This window comes from Perca flavescens, chromosome 9 (genome assembly GCF_004354835.1).
Source record: "Perca flavescens isolate YP-PL-M2 chromosome 9, PFLA_1.0, whole genome shotgun sequence".
In the NCBI taxonomy this organism is placed as follows: domain Eukaryota; kingdom Metazoa; phylum Chordata; class Actinopteri; order Perciformes; family Percidae; genus Perca; species Perca flavescens.
This window is the reverse complement of record NC_041339.1, coordinates 9,910,826-9,933,692: the sequence shown is the minus strand read 5'-3', so window position 1 is coordinate 9,933,692 and position 22,867 is coordinate 9,910,826. Positions and strand designations below refer to the sequence as shown.

At 40.4% G+C, this 22,867-nt stretch overlaps 1 protein-coding gene across 3 annotated transcripts in view; it reads right to left on the bottom strand.

Moving 5' to 3' along the window:
* c9h19orf44 (chromosome 9 C19orf44 homolog) overlaps positions 1-22,867 on the bottom strand; it is an 80,760-nt gene that overhangs the window by 7,337 nt on the left and 50,556 nt on the right. For all 3 annotated transcript variants that reach the window (XM_028586800.1, XM_028586798.1, XM_028586799.1), the window contains one exon: positions 22,416-22,505. In XM_028586800.1, coding sequence (XP_028442601.1) covers positions 22,416-22,505 — 90 coding nt within the window. The remainder of the gene's footprint in view (positions 1-22,415; positions 22,506-22,867) is intronic.

Here is a 22,867-nt window from a genome sequence, read left to right as displayed (position 1 = left end):
ATTTGGAGCCTAATTCATTAGCATATAGCTGGCCTTACACTATATCTTGAGCTAATATTTGTGAATAACAAGTTAGCCATCCTCTGAAGTGGAACAACATGGTTTCTGTGTTCATTTCATTCATTTAAAAGTGTAGGAAGAGCGGAAGCAGAAACATTCTGTGTGATTTCATAATATCAAAGCATAAAGCAGATTAGATCCCACCAGTATTTTGAAATCTGATAACATTGTTATTTGCACTCTTGGTCATAAAGTGATTCACTGGTTGGGGGATCAGCCCTGGTCTAGTTATTTTAGGCAGTCAGCAGTGAATGCATGGACACTGAAGACTTTGATAATGTTTTGTAAAGTGAGTTGTAATAGTATCTATAAAACCAAGTCTTTGCCAATTATTTTTGCTTTTTCTGTCCTTGAGTAAATCAATCAAAAGTCTCTTAAAAATTAAATATCTTGCTGTCTGTTTTTGTGTGCATGTGCAGAACTACATTGTCACCAGACTAACCAGAGAGCAACTTAATTGGTAAGTTACATTAACACTTGAAATTTTAAATCATTAATTTGTAAAGAGGTTGATTGCATAATTTGACTGGTTTCATATTGGTTGTTTTATCTGTGCCCACAGGACCTACTTACTCCAAATATTGAACAAGTCTGACCTTTCTGTGGTAATCACACATTTCACATGCAGGAACATTAACTATGTTAAGTTTACAAGTAGTGAGTCTGAAGCATAAGGAATTTTAGTGGTCAAATGATTCAGTGGAGTGGAAGTGCAAGTTGTGTGCTGTCACCACAGACACCCGGGCCCATTTATTTAGGCACTACCGTTTACAGCATAGTCATTATTCAAGAGTTAGCCCTTTGCCATGTCTCCACAACTCTTGTATTTGTACATTTCCGTCATTTAATGCATTGAAAATTCATTTATCACGTGTCCACAAAGCAACATGCAGAACTGGTGCAGATGAAAGAGCACAAGTAAGACATACACTTTTTGACTGTCCATTGTGTGACTTCAAACGGCCTTTCTCAGAGGTAACATTGTTCAGTCATTTAAGGGGACATTTAAAAAACCATGAGAATGTACCGTGCCCATTTAAGGACTGCAACTACCGCACAAATGTCTATTCATCATTTAATGCACACAAAAGTAGGATACATGAAGGCAGTTTAAACTTTTGCGATGACATTGTATCAACAGAGAATGATAGTGCACCAGTCATAAACACTGCAGTCCTTGAGGACGAGGATCCTGCTCAGTGTCACCATGCAGGCACATCTGCTTTTCCTGAGTCTGACAGTTGGTGTGACACCAGCCAGTTAAGGGCCCAGTTACACCATAATTTGTCCTCCTTGTTCTTGAAGATGCAAACTGTTCTTCATGTTTCTGACATGGCCTCTCAGGAAATAGTGGATCACCTGACTCAGATATTTTCCCTGTCTCAACCTCTTGTTAAAGATACTATACAAGAGATACTACAGAGGCATCATGTCTCTCCTACTGAAGCCATTGTGAGGCTGCTATCTGACAACATAACGACCACACTGACAGAAGGCAAGTATTGACATTATGTTGAAAATATCACAGATTCATGTCCCCCAGGTATTGACCCTGATAGCACTATACAAGTGGATGAATCTGAAAATGTTTTCTGTAGGATAACATGTAGTACTAGTATTATTCCAGTAACGTGTAGTACTAGTACTATTCCAGTTATTATCAACAACAGACCACACAAAGTGGTGAATAGAGGGGCAATACTTAACAACCTAATTGGAATTAAAACTATCACTGCAATGATAGAAAAGGATAGGAAAATTAGATGTGGATTACTAAATATCAGATCTCTGTCTTCTAAAGCAGTACTCGTAAATGAATTGATATCTGATAATCAAATTGATCTATTTTGCCTTACTGAAACCTGGCTGGGCCATGAAGAATATGTTAGTCTAAATGAAGCCACCCCTCCCAGTCATATTAATACTCAAATTCCTAGAGGCTCAGGCCGAGGAGGGGGAGTTGCAGCCATATTTGATTCAAGCCTGTTAATTAACCCTAAACCCAAACTAAATTATAACTCTTTCGAAAGCCTTGTTCTTAATCTTCAACATCCATTCTCAGAGTTTTTATCATGTGTAGTCCTTAAATCAGACAAAGTACTTATTGTAGGTGATTTTAATATCCATGTGGACGTTGACAGCAATAGCCTTACTACTGCTTTCAACTCATTACTGGATTCAATCGGTTTCAGTCAGAGTGTGCACAAGGCGACGCACTGTTTTAACCACACCCTCGACCTTGTGCTGGCATATGGTATTGAAATTGAGGATTTAATAATATTTCCAGAATCTGGTATTATCAGATCATTTTTAATTACTTTTGAATTCTTGTTACCTGACCATACTAAACCAGATAGCAGCTTCTACACTAGATGCCTATCTGACAGTGCTATAGCTAAATTTAAGGAAAATATTCCTACAGCATTCCAGTCTATGTCGTGCCTTAACATAACAGAGTGCCTACGTTAACCTCAGTCCCTCTCAAATTGATACATTTGTAGACGGTGCTACAACTTGCCTACGGACGACCTTAGACTCTGTCGCTCCTCTCAAAAAGAAGACGATAAAGCAAAGGAAATTAGCTCCTTGGTATAACTCCCAAACTCGCAAATTAAAACAAATCTCACGAAACATCGAAAGTAAGTGGCGCTCCACCAAAGTGGAGGAATCCCGTTTGGAATGGCAAGACAGTCTGAAAACCTATAGGAAGGCCCTAAGAAAGGCCAGATCAGACTATTACTCAGCATTAATAGAAGAAAACAAGAACAACCCAAGGTTTCTTTTCAGCACTGTAGCCAGGCTGACAGATAGTCACAGCTCTACTGAGCCATCTATTCCTCTAGCTCTGAGTAGTGATGACTTCATGAGCTTCTTTAATGATAAAATTATAACAATTAGAGATAAAATTCATCATCTTTTGCCCTTAACTTCTAACAGTTCATCTTTAAATGCAGGACCGCTAGAAAGAACGACGACTCCCGACATATACTTGGACTGCTTTTATCCTATAGACCTTCAACAATTAATGTTAAAGATATCCTCAGCTAAGCCGTCTACCTGTCTCTTAGACCCCATCCCAACGAGGCTACTCAAAGAAGCGTTACCCGTGGTAAACACTTCATTACTAGATATGATCAATATGTCCTTACTAACAGGTTATGTACCGCAGTCATTTAAAATTGCTGTGATAAAACCTCTTCTGAAAAAAAAACACCCTAGATCCTGAGGTCTTAGCAAACTATAGACCTATATCTAACCTTCCCTTTCTATCCAAGATCCTTGAGAAGGTGGTTGCTAATCAGTTATGTGATTTTCTACATAGCAACAGTCTATTTGATGATTTTCAATCAGGATTTAGAAAGAATCATAGCACAGAGACGGCACTGGTGAAAATTACTAACGACCTTCTAACTGCTGCAGACAAAGGATTTGTCTCCATTCTTGTTCTACTAGATCTTAGTGCTGCATTTGACACTATTGACCATTCAATCCTGTTACAGAGACTGGAACACTTAGTTGGCATTAAAGGAATCGCACTAAGCTGGTTTAAGTCCTATTTCTCTGAACGATCCCAATTTGTTAATGTTAATGATAAACCCTCCAAGCACGCTAAAGTTAGCCATGGCGTTCCTCAAGGCTCAGTGCTTGGACCAATTCTATTTTCCTTATGTATGCTTCCTCTAGGTAATATTATTAGGAAACACTCAATTAACTATCACTGTTACGCAGACGATACCCAATTATATCTGTCAATTAAGCCAGATGAAAGTGGTCAGTTAGCAAGACTTCAAACGTGTATTGAGGATATAAAATCCTGGATGACCCACAATTTCCTGATGTTAAACTCAGACAAAACTGAAGTTATTGTGATAGGACCAACGCACCACCGAACTTCGTTTTCGAAAGATATAGTTACTCTGGATGGTATTACCCTGGCCTCCAGCACTGCTGTCAGAAATCTAGGAGTTATTTTTGATCAGGATATATCCTTCAACGCCCACTTAAAACAAACCTCAAGAATAGCCTTTTTCCATCTTCGTAACATTGCCAAAATTAGGAATATCCTGTCTCAAAACGATGCTGAAAAACTAGTCCATGCATTCGTTACTTCTAGACTAGATTACTGCAATTCCTTATTGTCAGGTTGCCCAAATAAGTCCCTTAAGACTCTCCAGCTGATCCAGAATGCTGCAGCACGTGTTCTGACGAGAACTAAGAGAAGAGATCATATTTCTCCTGTATTAGCTTCTCTGCATTGGCTTCCAGTTAAATCTAGGATCGAATTTAAAATCCTCCTCCTGACTTACAAAGCTCTAAATGGTCAAGCACCATCATACTTAGAAGAGCTCATAGTACCTTATTGTCCCACTAGAGCACTGCGCTCCCAGAATGCGGGGCTACTTATGGTTCCTAGAGTCTCTGGAAGTAGACTGGGGGCCAGGGCCTTCAGCTATCAGGCTCCAGTATTGTGGAACCAGCTCCCAGTCGGGGTTCGAGGAGCAGACACCGTCACCATATTTAAGAGTAAACTGAAAACTCTCCTCTTTGATAAAGCTTATAGTTAAGGAGTGAGGAGTTGCAGCGTCCGCCTAACCCGGCCCACCTGCTTCTCCTCGTAGTCATCAGTTTTATATACTGTATAATTAATAATCTAGCGAGAGTAGAGGGAGGCAGGCCAGTACAGCCCGATCCGGTTGGGGAGAGTTCTAGCCCGACCAGGCACCTCTCTTTAACCTGCCTCTCTTAAGTTATGCTATTACAACTCTAGACTGCCGGGGAGGCTGTTCCTTCCTAAGACACACTGAGCTGCTCTCTCATCTCTATTTGTTACTTTTGTATGCATCCTGTCCCAGAAATGCTTGTTACTAATCTAGCTCTGGGGAGTTTACTCCCCGGAGTCCTTATGTTTCTTCTTTGCAGAGCTATGCTCTGCGATTCTCTGCATTTCCCGGCTGCATCCTGCTGCGTCCTGCTGCACCCGCCGCACCCACCCGTGCTCTGCAGCGCCACGTTACATCCCGCAACGCCCTGCTGTGATGTTCCTATGCACAGAGTAGTCAGGATCCGGTATAGGAGACTGCACTACTCAGTATGACACAATGTGTCCTGCTACGACATGAACTTCCACGATAACCTTGGAAGTCACTGTGACTTCTAATGTGACTGTTATCACCACTGTTCATCACGCCCCCAACCGGCCCGTCAGACACCGCCTACCAAGAGTCTGGGTCTGCCGAGGTTTCTTCCTAAAAGGGAGTTTTTTCTTGCCACTGTCGCAATAGCCACTGCTAATGCTTGCTCTTGAGGGAATTACTGTAATTGTTGGGGTTTTGGAATTTATAGAGTGTGGTCTAGACCTACTCTATCTGTAAAGTGTCTCGAGATAACTTTTGTTATGATTTGATACTATAAATAAAATTGAATTGAATTGAATTGAATTGAAATTGTGAATGATTTGGTGAATGCTGTTATGGACACAAATATTTTTGTCAGTGCCACAGCTAAAGGTGAGGAGTTGTCCTCAACTAAACGAAGAAAAACATTTATTGAGAAAAACTACCCTGTGGTAATGCCAGTGCAGTATGTATTAGAGCCTGGATGCACAGTGGTTTATGTCCTTATGCTCCAGATGATCCAGAAAATGTTCAAACATACTGACATCCTTGACAGAATCAAGGAAACCAAGAGCTCAGAAAAAGGCCATTACATGAGCCATCAAGATGGCTCATATTTCCAAGACAATAATTAGTTGTCTTCTTCAGAGCTGTCACTGCCACTGATTTTGTACATTGATGACCTTGAAATTGCAAATCCACTAGGCACTTCAAGGAAAATCCATAAACTCTGTTCAGTGTACTGGGTGGTTGCTGATTTGCCAGTAAAATACCGATCATCACTGCATGTGATTCAGCTAGCAGCACTATGCAAGGTACCTGATCTTAAGAGGTGTGGCTATCAAGGAGTACTTGGTCCTTTGCTACGAGACCTTCGCATTCTTGAAGAAGATGGCATATTCATTGAGTGCCTTGGTCAGTCAGTCCGTGGCACTGTTTTATGTGTTGTGTCTGATAATCTGGCAGCCCACTCATTGGCAGGCTTCATGCAGTCCTTTAGAGCAGGATATATTTGTAGATTCTGCAAGGCTAAACGAGACCAAATTCAGTCTCTTGAAGTCAGAGATGGTGAATTTAGTCTAAGGACTAAAGCCAGTCATGACTGTGATGTGCAGGATGTTACACAAGAGGGTGGTCAAAGCCAGTGTGGTGTCAAAGGGGACTGTATCTTGAGAGAGAACTTGCAGTATTTCCATACCATCACTGGTTTCCCTCCTGATGTCCTTCATGATCTTTTTGAAGGTATTGTACCTGTTGAGTTGGCCCTATGTATTAAGGAGATGATTCGGCTCAAATATTTTACTCTTGAGTATTTGAACTTGAAAATTGTGTCATTCCCGTACCAACACACAGACAAGATTGATAAACCACGACCTATTTCAAAGACCTTTGCTGCAAAGAGGACCATTGGTGGCAATGGCCACGAAAATAGCACATTGTTGAGACTACTCCCATTGATGATTGGTAATACAGTCCCTGAGGGAGATGGTGCTTGGACTGTATTGATGGATTTGAAAGATATTGTGGAGCTTGTGCTGTCCCCAACGTTTGATGATGCATCCATCCAGTATTTGCAGACTAAGATCCAGGATCACAGACACATGCTTCAGGAGGTTTTCCCAGAGTTCATGCTGCTCCCTAAACATCATTATGTTGAACACTACCCAGATCTCATACAGTGTTTTGGGCCTCTTGTCCATTTGTGGACTATGCGGTTTGAGGGCAAACACCGCTTCTTCAAGCGTGTAGTACATGACACCCTAAACTTCAAGAATGTTTTAAAAACACTAGCCACTAGGCATCAGCACATGATGGCCTACTACCTCAGTGCACCATCATTCTTTAAACCACATCAGCAGACATCAAATGTCTCCTCTGTCTTGGTTTCAGAGCTTCCTGAGGTTGCAAAAGAACACATTAAGCAAAAAACAGACAGCAACCTGATTTACAGCACATCAAAAATCATTATTGATGGTAACGGATTATGATGTTGGGATGTTTGTATCTGTGGGGCAGGAGGGGGGACTGCCTCAATTTAGCAAAATTCAGCAGATCCTCCTTGTTAACAATGATGTCACTTTTCTTTGCCAAGGACACAAATCAAACTACATTGAACACCTGAGATCATATGAACTTTACCCAGGCAATGTAACTGTCCACAGTGTATCAGAGCTAAATGACAACTCACCCCTCTCTGCATACAGTGTAGAAGGAAAATTGCTGTTGGCGCCCAAACGATTCATACTGTTGCACTGAAAGTACATTTACATCTTGTGATTTAAAAAAAATGCTAAGTAGTAGATCTTAAAACATATTTTAACACAAGGGTAAACTTCCAGTATGTAAATGGTGATAATTAGCTGTTACATTTTTGTATGCACTACTAAATCTGCTTATTTTTCCATGTCAATCTTCATACATAGATTTGTCCCTCAGAAGATGGCAGCAACCCCAAAATTTCTGCTGCGCGTTTATGTTGCCACAGATGTTGCTATAAAGGTAACGTTGACTGAGCGACCAGAGTCAGTGATAGAGCTAATCAACATACTGCGAGAAAAAGCCAAGCCAAGACTGGACTTTGAGTTTACCTTGCATTATGAGGATCCTGACTTTGGTGGACAAAGTCTAGTTGATATTCAAGAGTTACCAGAGAAGGCAACATTGAAAATTATCAGATCAGAAAGTGATACCAGCTCATGTGCATCTTCTGATACGGACATCCTTCCTCTTGTGCCTATAAGCCAGCGTCAGAAATCCTGGCCTGACACCTTCCCTGTGCCAACTTTTTCCTATGAAGTGGAGCATGTGCTTGAAGAGGGAAACCGTTCCTTTGCAACTTCTGGAAAGACACTGAAATTAACCAGATCCCAAAAGCACAACATCTTGGAGAACATGGCTGCAGTGATGTACAACTTCAAACCTTACCCAAGTGACAATGATGTGGGTATGGCAGCTGAAGCTCTTGTTACAGCTCATCCTTGTCTTAAAGAGCCTGGAAGTGTGAGTGGATGGTATGGATGGAAAATGAGCCTGAAATTTAAGATGGGGGATTATCGTGGCAAGCTGTCAAGATCTGGATGTTTGGAGGTGTCTGTCAACGCAGGTAAAAGGAGCAAAAATAACCCAGACAAAGAGCACCCACACTCCAACATAAAAAGAGCCAGACGAGCTGAAGTGAACTTCCTTCCAAACTTTCCCAAGGGAGAAAGTCAGGCCAGTTTGGAAGAAATGAGACTGCAGATTATGGACAAAGTTCAGAAGAGTCAGCCAAACCTACGCTTAATAGAAATGCTAATGCAGAAGACCTTTGCCCTTCGTCGCCAGGAGATAATTCAGGAAAACCCACAGGTGAAGGACTTCTTGGGGAAATGGCCGGCACTTCGGATTGAATCACAGGTAAAATACAGACTCTTTCTTTCTCTTTTCTGCTACTCTTCACACACATTTCTGTGCCAAATTTTGAATATGTATTACATTCAAATGAAACGGCAAATGCCACTATTCACTGTGGGTAAGAACTATCACTTTGCATGTGACCATGTTGCTCAACAATGTATTTTAACTAGGGCTGTCAAAATTAACGCGTTAATTTTTGCGTTAATTTTTTAATATTTAACTCGTTAAAATTAACGAAATTAACGCAGCTGTGTTTGTTTACTTCATGTGGCGGCTGAGAAACGTGTCGTCTCCATAACAGCAGGCGGCGCTACTCTGTATTGTTGCCCAAGTAATGAAAACCGGCAGCTGATTGGACGAACGCGTCACATGGGTTTGTTTTCTCCGGATATTGAGGGCCAGACTGTCATGGCGGCCGTTCAGAATACGATCTCATATTGTACTAAGATAGTTCACTGAAACATGTTTCTGAAAACATTTTAAGCAAGAAATAGGCCGTGCAGCTGCTGAATCTGTCTTCATTTCAGCTCAACACAGGTCAGTTTAGAAGATTTTCGTCAGATTTTGAGAGACCAGTCACGTCACCTCACTCCACTCGCCATTTCCGGGTGATTCCCGACTGCCCTGCCGGCGACTGAACATAGGCTCGTTGGAGATGAACTGCTCCTCGCCTGTAAAGTAGACGAGAGCAGGCGACAGCAGTCGGGGACGGTGACAAAAATCTGCTCTCAAGTCAGACAGTTTCTAGCCGTTTCAGCAGCCTTCAGCAGGACTAAATAAGCCAAATTGTTGCTGCTGTTGTTCTGAAAGATATTAAACATTCTGAACTTAGCAGAACCTTTCCTTGTTTGTTTTTTTTTTTTCATATTTGCAATGATTTAGCATTTAAATATCCATTATTATAAGCTTCAGTCTCAATTTAAAAAAGCGATTAATCGCGATTAATTACAGCAAATTGTGCGATTAATTAGTTAATTTTTTTTAATCGATTGACAGCCCTAATTTTAACGGAACATGTTGCATCACAAATGTGTTTTCTGTTGCAAATTGAGTATTAGTCTTTTTATATAATCATTTTCTGTGTTTTTGGTTTTGTAGCTTTGTGCTGAGTTCCAACGCATCACAAACTTCAACCTACGGAACCAGTTCTATGCTGTGCTTGACCAACATACACCTGGACTGGTGGCCTTGTATAGGCAGAAGGCGGCACGAACCGGAAAGATATCAGAGGCTCTGCGTGACATCTTAAAGATTTAGGATCTCCAGGTGAGTTAAAGATGAACTTTGAGCTTCAGGTCCCACTGGACAACAGAGCCTCAGGGTGTCATTGTCTGTCAACACTTTGCCAAATGCCATGAAATTTGGTCAGCACATCCATACTGAACGAAGAATGAAATCTGTTTTATTCATTTATGCTTGTTCTTCCAGGAAGTGCGCGATGTCAATATGAAGCGTACTGTAGCCCTTCGTGCCCTCCCCGTATACCTGCGTGAGGAGGACCCACAGTTCAAGACTTGGAATGTAAGTATATTCACAGAACTATTAGTATCTCTAGCAGCCACTTAACTATATCTAGTTACCCCTTACTAAACCTTGTGTGTAGGTGTCATTGTAATGGTAAATGGACTGTACTTAGTGTACAGTATGTGCATATAAGGATACATACTAGGGGTGGTACGGTTCATGAAAAAACACCCGAACCACTCGGTTCGCTGGTCTCGGTTCGGAGCATGTGTGTACCGCACGGTTCGTCAGTACACTGTTAATGGTCACTAACCTCTTACTGCCGTAGTGCCCACTTTCGACACCTATGTTAAAACACTTACTGGAAATAACGAGCGGGATGGGCGTGACAAACGCAACCCATGGCAGCTGATTGGACGATTGCGTCACATGGGTCTGGCTGGTCCCTAATTTCAAAACAGACTGTCATGGCGGCTCGTTCAGAATACGATCTCATATTGTACTAAAATAGTTCACCGAAACGTGTTTCTGAAAACATTTTAAGCGAGAAATAGGCCATGCAGTTGCTGAATCTGTCTTTATTTCAGATCGACAAAGATCAGTTTAAAAGATTTTCGTCAGATTTTGAGAGACACCGAGCCAACCGCTCCTCAAGTGGAGTAGGGTGCTGCTGCAGGTCACGTCTATAGACAGTATATAATGTCATGTCACCTGCAGAGATGTCAGGTGGGAGAGAGGCTGCCAAGAGCTGGAGGATGGACCAGCGTCGTTTATAGTCTGGTGTGTGGGAACATTTTGGATTTCATGTTACCTATGATGAAATAAAACAATATAGAACTGCCACTGTGTGCATGTTTTGTGCAACATGCATTCAATATGCTAATTTTAGCAATCTGCTGAAGTATATTCTGGAGTGTTAAAGATTAAAAGAAAAATAACAAGAACCGTACAGAACCGAAAACCGTGACCCTAAAACCGTGATACGAACCGAACCGTGGGTTTTGTGAACCGTACCACCCCTAATACATACATGTATGTAAAAGCCCTAACCTCATATAATCCCAAACCTTAATCTCTCACAAAGCCCTGGCCTAACTTTACCCAGACCTGGAGAAGGCTAATCATTTGATTGGTCCTTTTGGCTTAACCTCTCATGAAATAACACACACACTCATTCTCTCTCTCTGTAAAATTACTTAAAAATACCTTTTATGAGATGCTGTACATTACATATTACTATAAACCACCCACTATCTAATAGCTATCTGCATATTAATAGCCTGTTGAATAATCAGCTGTAAAATACCTATCTGGGTACACTTACCTATTAAATAACAACCTGTATGATATTAAAAATGTAAAATACCTGCTGCTATACTTACTTCTTTTATGATGGCCTGTAGAATGGACAGCTTTAAAATACTAACCTGTATTCCTACCTGTGGGTTGTTGGCCTGTAGAATAGTTACTTGAGATATACAGTACCTACTATATACTGTACCTACCTGTTGAGTAATCACCTGTAATATACACTCACTGGCCTTTTCATTAGGTACACCTGTGCAATCTAATTCAATCCATTACAACAACACTGATAAAAATTCTACATCTATAAAGTTTATATATTTTGTTTTTGTTGACATTGTCAGAAAGCTGAAAATTCTATGTTTATTATTGAGGTCATAGTGGGTGATAATGATGTATTAGGGAGCATTATATTGAATGGGTTTCATAATATTTTGTCCACTGCATTAACATACAAGAAAGGGGTAAAATATTAGGAACACCATTCAATATAATTCACCCCACTATGCCACCACCACGTATTACAACTTCAGTGAGAAGTAGAATTATCACCTTTCTGACAATGTCAACAAAAACTGAAAATGTATAAAATTCATAAATGTAGAATTTAAAGGAGAGCTGTTGTATTGGGTTGCACACGTGCACCTGATGAAGTGGCCAGTGAGTGTACATGCAGTTGTTGTGTTTCTTCAAGTTAACCTAACAGTTGCACCCTCTGTCTTTCAGGTGGAGGAGTCAGAGGAGCCAGGCATCACTGACACTCCTGTTGCTCTTGTCACAGCAGTCACAGAGGACACTGCAGATGCATTTCATTTCAGTCCTGCAAGCATTTCTATTGTTGTGGAAGACGATGTTGTGATGAGTGATATCCCTAACTTGGCTGATGCATTTGCATTGTTGTTTGGGTTGATGTATGCATTGCATTTGGACTATCCCAAGAAACTCATTCACACTTTTACATTCATCCAGAAAATCCTAATGGGTCTTGATGATGGTAAACCACTTAAACCCAGCCTACTGAGTCTCAAAAATGACCTGTTAATGAAAGAGTAGGCTAACTTAAGAGTTGTGTTTACAAGAAAATACACATGTATTTTTTTGTCTGCATGTTGATGTGTTTTTGGGGTTCCCAGTATGGTAACTTTATAGTATGTTGTTGAACACCATGTTAGTCAAAGCATTTGAAACAGTTTAGATTTGGCGGATTATGTCTTGCCCACCAAATCTAACGTAGTTGCTGTTGTTTATGCTTATCGGTTGTACACCAACTTGGTGCTTGAATCCTAAAATGATGTGAGATGTGCCTTTTTATATTTTGTTTTTATAGGTTTTTACAAACCGGATGGATTTGATGTCTTGATTTCGTGTTTTGATAAGTTTATATTTTATTTATTTATATTTTTTTTATTTTTTTTAAACAATTTTAATTTAATTTGCACTTTGAAGGTCATGGCTGTTACTAATGCTGTTTTAAGAAATCAGGCCATACTTTTTATATATTACGCACTTTAAGATGCACAGTTCCTGATTATTTTGTTGATATGTAGAGATACATATGTTCACACACAATCACAGTCACATACAGCCACCCACACACACACACACACACACACACACACACACACACACACACACACACACAACCATATACTAAATGAGTTTAAAAAGATGTTGGTTATATTTGTAGTTAGAGCAGAGGTGTTTAATTGTGCTGTGTCTATGTAGGTTTTCATTCCAACTAAATACTTAACCAGGTAATTTCACTGGTTAACTCACTTACAGCTATTGGGTAGGTGGTGAAACTATGTGACTTGAGTCAGCGTATCATGGCACATGGTTAGACACCTCTGAGCTAGAACAGTTTTAAAAAATGACTGCTGTTGATGGTTTGACATGTTTGTAAAACAATATTAAGACTGAATAAAAAGAAAATGTAAATCTGAAGTTATTTTTTTGTAGTTTTAACTTGTAAATGTAATCAGCTTGTGGGTTATACACAAGCATATTTTTTGAGTTAGTAGATTTCTATTTAAATAAGTATCATTGGATCATAATAAGTATGGAGAAACTAAAAATGTGTGTATGTTAAACAATATTTTTAAACACGGTGCACTTAAAAAAATTAAAAATAAAATTTAAATGTTTAAGTTTGATTAGATTGTAACTTTAAAAAAAATCATACTTAAAAAAATTAAGTTACTTACCTCAAAAGTTATTACGTAATCAGTTTCTACAAAAGTTTTGAGTACTATGAACTTATTGGGGTTTACAGTGTACCTCAAACGGGTCATAGGTTATAAAAAGGGGCGTGGCTACAGCATAGGGGGCGGATCAAACCATCACCAATCAAAAATAAACTCTCTGCTGAGTTCAATGATACCTCACACAAGAGTCCACCTTAAATCGGTCACAAGTTATGAAAGGGGCGTGGCTTAAGCATAGGGGGCGGGCCAAAACATCACCAATGAAGAAGGAACTCTGCTGAGTATAATGACACCTCACACAAGACTACCTTAAATGGTTCAAAGAGGGGCCATATGAGGGGGCGTGGCATAAGTACATGGGCGTGGTTAAAGTACAGGGGGCGGCTCAGTATCACATGTAGACCACACATTATAAGTTTCATATAAATCGGATGATGTTTGTCATATAGGGCTGATTTCCTGTTGCCAGCGTGGGGTGCTATGACCAAAAGTCAATTTTGGCCTGGACCCTTGTCAAACATGAGAAATTCGGGGCAGATTTGACAATGTACACTAAATTTACAACCATAGACAGTATATAAAATGGACCAACAGATCCCGTTGCTCTGGACGGAGACCAGTGAAGGATATTAGAAGCACTTTTCCGGTGAGCGCTGTGCGTTACTGCGCAGCCTCCAACTGAGAGAGACAACGTAAATGTGACGTGAGCAACCTGTCTGAAAGTTCTAAGTCTTCTGGTAGCTGTGCCAAGAGAAATCTCAATCATTCACAATCTTGCCAAGATGGAGAGCGTAGGTATATGTAAGGAGATAACATGGGCATAGTAATTAAACATAAACAACTAATGTAAGTCAAAACTGCCTGCGAGCTTCTCCTGTACTATACGGTAATTCCTCTACTATGCGACTGTAAATCGCTTGGTTATGACACAATTGTTTGCCTCGCATTTTTACAAAAACGCCTGCTACGGAACCATAATGTGAGGTACAAGGTATTGGCGCCTTTTATACATTGTCATGTTTCTTTAGAAATAAACAATGGACAAATAAAGTCTTTAAATGCTTCAGATGTAAAGTTATTCGCTGTCAAAGTGACGTCAAAATGAATGGCAGTCAATGGAATGCTAACGGTGGGTGAGTGCTTGTTAGCATCAAAACGGCGCCATAGGAGCTACGTGTTGTTGACAGACGCTTACCCCCTTGGTTACAACAACTTTTTCGTTCGTCAATAAGTGCTCAAAATGGCCGCCACACCCAAACCATTCAACGAAAAGTTTTGCTTTTAATAACTTTTCATTGTTGAGGTCTTTAGATGACACAGAGCGAATTTGAAGTTGATCGGATGAAAACTCTCAGAGTAGTTTGTTAAAGTATAGCACGTATAGTTTTGGGCCTACTTCCTGTTGCCACTAGGGGGCGCTATGACTTTGAGTGAATTTTGGCCGGTAAATGTCCTCAGGGTTAGAGTCTTATGAATCATGAAAGGTTTCCAGCCAATTGGACAATGTACTAAGTTACACCCACTTACGCGCAAAATGGCCGCCCCGCCCATGCACTATGACGAAAAAAGTTTTTCTTTTAATACATTTTCATCTTTAAGGTATTAAGATGGTACAGACCAAATTTGAAGTCGATCGGATGAAATCTGTAAGAGGAGTTTGTTAAAGTACGACATGTGTTATTATTATGTGGAAATGGCCAAGATTGCACTAATTTCAAACTTTCAATTCAAAATGGCGGACTTCCTGTTGGGTTTAGGGTATGGCTTCAATATCTTTTTTGTACATCTTGACATGCTACATATGTGTACCACGTTTCGTTAGTCTACATTAAACGTACTGCAGGGGCTGAATTTTTTGTAACTTTGTAGGGGGTGCTAGCGAGCCATTTTTTGCGCACCTATTCCCGAAACCCTTAAAATACGTACATTTTCATAGGCTTGATGCGACCGCCAATTTTGGTGAGTTTCTGAGTACGAAAGAAGAATTCCATCAGTTTTGCTGTCAGAGTTTGGGCCTTAATAAATACAGTATATCCTCCATACCATCCTTGGGATCCTGGTAAAAGGAAGTTCTTGCCCCCTTTCTTTTTGCGTTGAGTTCTAAGATTTTCTGCTCTTCGCAGTCTTCCCATGTGGCTCTTTAGGTCTGCTTGCAGAAGGTTAATTCCCTCTTTCTCCTCTAGTGCGGATTTCTTCCACTGTTTCCTCGAGAGCCTTTTCTCTTTGATAAGGCGCTTGATTTCCTGCTGCCTTCTGGATTTCGGAGGGGCTGTTGTCTTCTTCTTCCCTGGCTCTTTCATTCCAAACCTTTCTGCACCATAGGTGTAGATTAGGTTGCTCATTTTCCCCAGCTTCTTCTCCGCTGTTCCTCGGGAGTCGATCTAGGACCTTGCTCAGATCACGCTGGACTTGAAGTCTACGGCCTTGAATGTTCTTCTCCAGAGCAGTCTTCATCTGGCTGGTTTCCATGTTCTCAGATGTTGTGCCCTCCTTGACAATCGGGGTATTGATGCTTGGTGGACTGTGGGTGTCCTGCCACTCAGCTTCACTCGACTGACTTTACCTTTCTCTTAGGAGGTAATGATCAATGCAAGGTCCCGGCCTCTCCTTCTTCAAGCACTTCATCCGCCCTTGATGTATTTTAAGGCTTCTGATGCATGTTACCTTGGACCAGCCGCAGCTACAATCTCTGAGCTCTTGTCCCGCAGCTGCTGTTGTATTTGCCTATGCCGATTATCTGATTCATCGTTGTGTTCATGCCAGGGTCGGGTACCGTGTTGTCAGTTGATGAGTCATCTTCCACCCCTGCCCATCGGAGTGTAAATGTGTGTGAATGTTTATCTGATGAGCAGGTGGCACCTTGTATGGCAGCCTCGGCCACAGTGTATGAATGTGTGTGAATGGTGAATGGTTCCTGTACTATGTAAAAGCACTTTGAGTAGTTGTTAAGACTAGAAAAGCGCTATATAAATGCAGTCCATTTACATTTACCCCCGCTCTCGCAAACTCAGGAGGTAGAGAGAACGCACAGCCACTACAATATTAACCTCTAATTAGTAAAGCTTACATGAATTTCATGTCTTTAGTATTTGAACAAGCCAGGGCTCCAGAATTAACTTTTTTTTACTAAGAGCATTGTAGACCCTAACTAAAAAATGTTAGAGGTAGGGCTGCAACTAACGATTATTTTAATAATAAATTAATCTGTTGATTATTTTTTCAATTAATCGATGAATTGGATAAAAAAAAAAGCATTAATTTACATAAATTCGATACATACTTACATACTTGTTTTAGTTAATAATATATAATATAGTGTAAAGGTAAGTAACCCAAAGAGCAGATACAGACAGACACGTTCACTTGAAGCTTATTCATTAAATTATTACCATCATTGTAGTACGTGCAAGTTAAGTTCATTTATCACCACATTTAAACACAGCTTAAGATGACCAAGTGCTATAAAAGAACTTTAAAATGAAATTAAAAAGTACAACACACACACACACACATATACAGTGGGGCAAAAAAGTATTTAGTCAGCCACCAATTGTGCAAGTTCTCCCACTTAAAAAGATGAAAGAGGCCTGTAATTTTCATCATAGGTACACTTCAACTATGAGAGACAAAATGAGAAAAAAATTATCCAGAAAATCACATTGTAGGATTTTTAATGAATTAATTGGTAAATTCCTCGGTAAAATAAGTATTTGGTCACCTACAAACAAGCAAGATTTCTGGCTCTCACAGACCTGTAACTTCTTCTTTAAGAGGCTCCTCTGTCCTCCACTTGTTACCTGTATTAATGGCACCTGTTTGAACTTGTTAGCAGTATAAAAGACACCTGTCCACAACCTCAAACTCACACTCCAAACTCCACTATGGCCAAGACCAAAGAGCTGTCAAAGGACACCAGAAACAAAATTGTAGACCTGCACCAGGCTGGGAAGACTGAATCTGCAATAGGTAAGCAACTTGGTGTGAAGAAATCAACTGTGGGAGCAATTATTAGGAAATGGAAGACATACAAGACCCCTGATAATCTCCCTCAATCTGGGGCTCCATGCAAGATCTCACCCCGTGGGGTCAAAATGATCACAAGAACGGTGAGCAAAAATCCCAGAACCACACAGGGGTACCTAGTGAATGACCTGCAGAGAGCTGGGACCAAAGTAACAAAGGCTACCATCCACCACTACACCGCCAGGGACTCAAATCCTGCAGTGCCAGATGTGTCCCCCTGCTTAAGCCAGTACATGTTCAGGCCTGTCTGAAGTTTGCTAGAGAGCATTTGGATGATCCAGAAGAGGATTGGGAGAATGTCATATGGTCAGATGAAACCAAAATAGAACTTTTTGGTAAAAACTCAACTCGTCGTGTTTGGAGGAGAAAGAATGCTGAGTTGCATCCAAAGAACACCATACCTACTGTGAAGCATGGGGGTGGAAACGTCATGCTTTGGGGCTGTTTTTCTGCATAGGGACAAGGACAACTGATCCGTGTAAAGGAAAGAATGAATGGGGCCATGTATCGTGAGATTTTGAGTGAAAACCTCCTTCCATCAGCAAGGGCATTGAAGATGAAACGTGGCTGGGTCTTTCAGCATGACAATGATCCCAAACACACCGCACGGGCAACGAAGGAGTGGCTTCGTAAGAAGCATTTCAAGGTCCTGGAGTGGCCTAGCCAGTCTCCAGATCTCAACCCCATAGAAAATCTTTGTAGGGAGTCGAAAGTCCGTGTTGCCCAGCGACAGCCCCGAAACATCACTGCTCTAGAGGAGATCTGCATGGAGGAATGGGCCAAAATACCAGCAACAGTGTGTGAAAACCTTGTAAAGACTTACAGAAAACATTTGACCTCTGTCATTGCCAACAAAGGGTATATAACAAAGTATTGAGATGAACTTTTGTTATTGACCAAATACTTATTTTCCACCATAATTTTTTATTACATTTAAGCATAATGCCTTATATTTTTATGTTTTATTTCTACTTTAATTCTCTCACATTATTGAAAGACAGTTTATCTCAGTTTCTTAAACTGCTGAGGTGTCCAGTCTGGAACATAATGTCAGCGGTTTGTCTGAACAGATAAAGGTACAAGGTCACCCTAAAACTCTCTAGTTTTCCCATGCCAGTTAAGATGAAACTGGGGGGTGAAAGTCGTACAGGGAGGAGGAGGCAAAATGGCTCAGAGATGTCTGCATGTGTATCAGATTGCCTGTAAGAATTGTGGCGTCATAATAATCCAAGTGCGTGTGTGCTGTCACTCTGAAGATGCATAAAAGCCTAGTGTTCTGTTCACTCATTTGAGAAACTGACTCCACACTGGGCTGCGGCCTTTTGTGAAATCATGTTGCTCCTATATTTGCAAATATATAAATGTTTTTAATAAAATACAAAAACCCAACTTGGTTTTAGTCTCAGTCTGTCTTATTTGTTTCAATTTACTAAACTCTGAAAAAATCTTCCCCCTGCTGCAAAGGAAACTTCCATGACAGAGCTCACAACACACATAAGCACTATTTGTTTTTACGAGGTAAATAGTTATATATTTAGCATCCTACGTGTATTCTTTTTTTTTCATAGAAGCGGTCTCCGCTCTCTGCTGTCACATTTCTACTTCTCTCACCCAAGTGAGGGAGCAGTACAACAGCGTGTGGCAAATTTCGGAGCGGACGTTTAAAAATGCAAATAAATCAGTAAATGAACTACAGCACTGGTTTTCAGTTTCAACTTTCTGTCACTGTTTTGGAGTAGAGAGGAGGGGCTTGAGGGGAGGTACAAAGAGGGTGTGGTTTGTGGGCAATTTGCATACTGGCGAGAGACCGCACCTCCACAGGCATCCTCACTGATGTGTTATAACCATATATCTGCAATAGAGGTGTTGAAATTAATCAAATAATCGATGCATCGAATCGTGGGCATGGACGATGCTGCATCGATAATCAGCAGGCTCATAATCGATTATTTCTGTTTACAATTTAATGTAGGCCTAACAACATTTCTGTTTACATATTCTGTTACGTTACGCACATTCAGGAAGTGCCATGTGCTCAGTACTGTAGTTTTATGTATCCAATTTATTTAGTATTAGAGCACTTATAGCTTGAAAAGCTATGAATTAAATATCCTACATGGCTTTAATAGAAAAATTTATTTGATGCATCGTGATATCGAATCAGTGAAGATTCACACCTCTAATCTGCAATGCCTTCCACAAGTTCAAAGTTCCTCCAAATCTCAAGTAAGTAAGTAAGTAAGGTTTGTATTTTTTCACATAGAAGCAGGGTGGTTTAGTGTTAACTTTTAATGTAAGCTGTGCTGTTTTGGCAGGGGTTAGCTGAACAAGCACTAACGCTAGCTAATACCACATCAGCTAGCCCACTTGGGGGTTTAAAGGGATATTAATAGTGCACTGATTGAGTTTTGGTATTTATCTTGTAGGGTGGAGCGCTTGTGCCGTGATGTGTCAGTCTTTAAGAGGATTGCCTGCTAGATCCCTCCAACAGTCTGCATTTATTTTGTACCCACTATATATTTGTACAACGCCTCCAGAGGGACCTTGACACTTGCCCAGACTTCTCCAGGACCCTGTGCAGCTTAAAATGTTCAATTAAACCTTTTTTTAAATTTTGGTTTGGATATTTATCAAAATTATTGTTTTGTGAAGTATTCTAAAAGCAACTGCAGAGTCTTTTAATATTACTTGTCAATTACAGGATATACAAGATTTTTCTTGGAGGGGGACCATGACAGAGTGACAGAAGAGTCTGCCAGTGGAGTAATTTTACCACCCACCCAGTGCCCTCTGGGGCCGCAGACTATGGCAGAACTGAGGGCAGCCATTAACCCTATGACTCCCTCCGAGGACAATGGCGGATAGCTTTACAAGACTGCACCTATGTGATTCTTCACACATAAACATGGCAAGATAACACAGGAAAATCATTTTGTTGTTATTTTAAAATGACAAATACCACTTTACTTTATATGTAGAACTGATTTTAATCCTAAACAGTTTTTGAAATGACATGCATTTACAGTACATGGACTCCAGCAAAACAGTAAAAGCTGCACCGTTTCAATGAATAAAAAAAAATATATTCAAGTAAGAATTTGACTTTATATTGCATTACAAATTACAGTAAATGTAATGGTAATGCATATGAGGGTTAATATCTACTGGCCTATGCAAAAGGGTACAAGTCCCATTTCATGACTTAAAAGAGTCTAAGTGTAAAAGTGTAAATATTCAAAATCCACAGGCTGACGTTGCAGAACTTCCTGAAGCCTTCTCAGCAGTTAGCGAGCGTCAGCGTTAAGGTTCCGTGCCAGTGTTAGCCAGGTAGAAAGAGCGAAGCTCGTTCTCTTAATACATCCATAATGAGCTAATGAGAGACGCAAGCGAGTCAAGCCTTGTGCACAAGCAATAACACTGGCCTTAGGACTCCTAAAAGGACAGTAATTACTGTTACTATAAATACTAGATTATAGAAGATAGACTGACATCCCTGGCAGGAGATTTAGCTACAATTAGCCACAAGTTAGCTGAAGTGTGCTAACCTCTGACAAAACAGCACAGTTTAGGCCTACATTAAAAGTTAACACTAAACCAGACCGCTTCTATGTGAAAAAAAATGGCAGAGATAAACTGATTTAATTGAGATTTGGAGGTTCCAAGTGAACTTGTGGAAGCCATTGCAAATATGGGTAATAACACATCTGTGAGGATTCCTGTGGAGGTGCAGTCTCTCGCCAGTAGCCTTTGCAAATTATCCGTAAAGCATGCCCTCTTTGTCCCTCCCCACAAGCCCTTCCTCTCTACGCCAAAACAGTGACAGAAAGTTGAAATTGAAAACCAGCGACATTGTAAAAATCCTGACAGCGTAAAAAAAAAACTGTCACTGAAAAAAGACAGACATCAAGGCAAAATGTAGATTGACATTAAAAAACCTATCATAATGCAAACAAAATGTCAAATTGAAATAAAATAATAGCATTATGAGATTGTAACTTTTTTTGTGTTTTATATTTCAGTTCAACATTTTTCAGTGCCAATATTTGTTGTTTCAGTGCCATTTTGTATTTTCAATACCACAGGTTACGGTCACTGTTCTAGCTCCATAGATCTTCGGCTGCGGATCACCACTCGTAAATGTATTATGGATGGCAATATAATGATTTTCACGGAAACATGGTAACAACAGCGCTGTGCAACAGTTCTGGGGTAGCGACTGCAATGTTCGCAGTACATGGAGTTCGTCTCCTTACAGTACCTCAACCAGCTGAATTCTAGCAGCCAGTCTTCCCGAAAATGGTGGATTTGGGCCTTTTTCGCCACACAAACATCGGATTCTGAATCATCATCCGACTGTGACACTGTAGACTCTGGCACTAGCACACTAGCCGCAGGTCTCCTTACCACAAACGTTTACGCGCGCTCGATTATCTCTAGGACCCTCCCCCTCCACACATTAGCCACTTACAGTGGCCATTCCCTATCCTTCTCACACTCATTGGCCTGCCACAGATTCTGGATTCATTGATGCGCCCCTTCCACATTTAACATTTATTCCACAAATAAGTTTTTGAAGGTATTTCCTAAATATACTCAAAGTAATCCTGCAAAATTCAATAACATTTCACCTGTAATTGGTGCATCAGCACCAAATTTAGATAGCCCTACCACAGTGTTCAGAGTATGACCACTGTTGGAATTTTGCATTATCTTTTTTTAATAATTTTTTTTTTTTTAACATAACAAATGTAAATGATAAGAGACATGGCAGAGGTAGGCTCTCTCAGAGTGCTTTCTAGTGTTCTATGTGTATTAATGTTGTATTTAGTTTTGTTTAATTGAATCTTACCTTCCACTATTTCTGCACTGAGAGTATGAGCAGCCATTGGGGTGGGATCCATGTTAGTAATGCCCACTGCAGGACTCAAAGTAGCCATACCTACAGAGTGAGGAAACAGAGATAAGAAACAGAGGTACTGAGCTGTTCTATACATCACCTCCAGATTCCACAGGTCATTGTCAAATTAATCCTGATAACTTGGTGACTACTGTAAAAAATTGTGACAGCGGTAGTGATGAATAGTGCCTCTACAGCCAGGTCTCACGGCAGGTCGTTATATAGTTACGTTATTTTAATCTATCAAGTTGTGGACAGGTTACGTAAATGCCTTTTTTTTCGTGTGCCGATTACAAAACTGAAAGCAATGCATTTTAATGGTAAGCATATTTCGTGATCCAAGAACGCTGACGGTAGCGAGTAATTGATAATTGATAAGGCGAAAGTGCGCGTAGGGAGGTTGG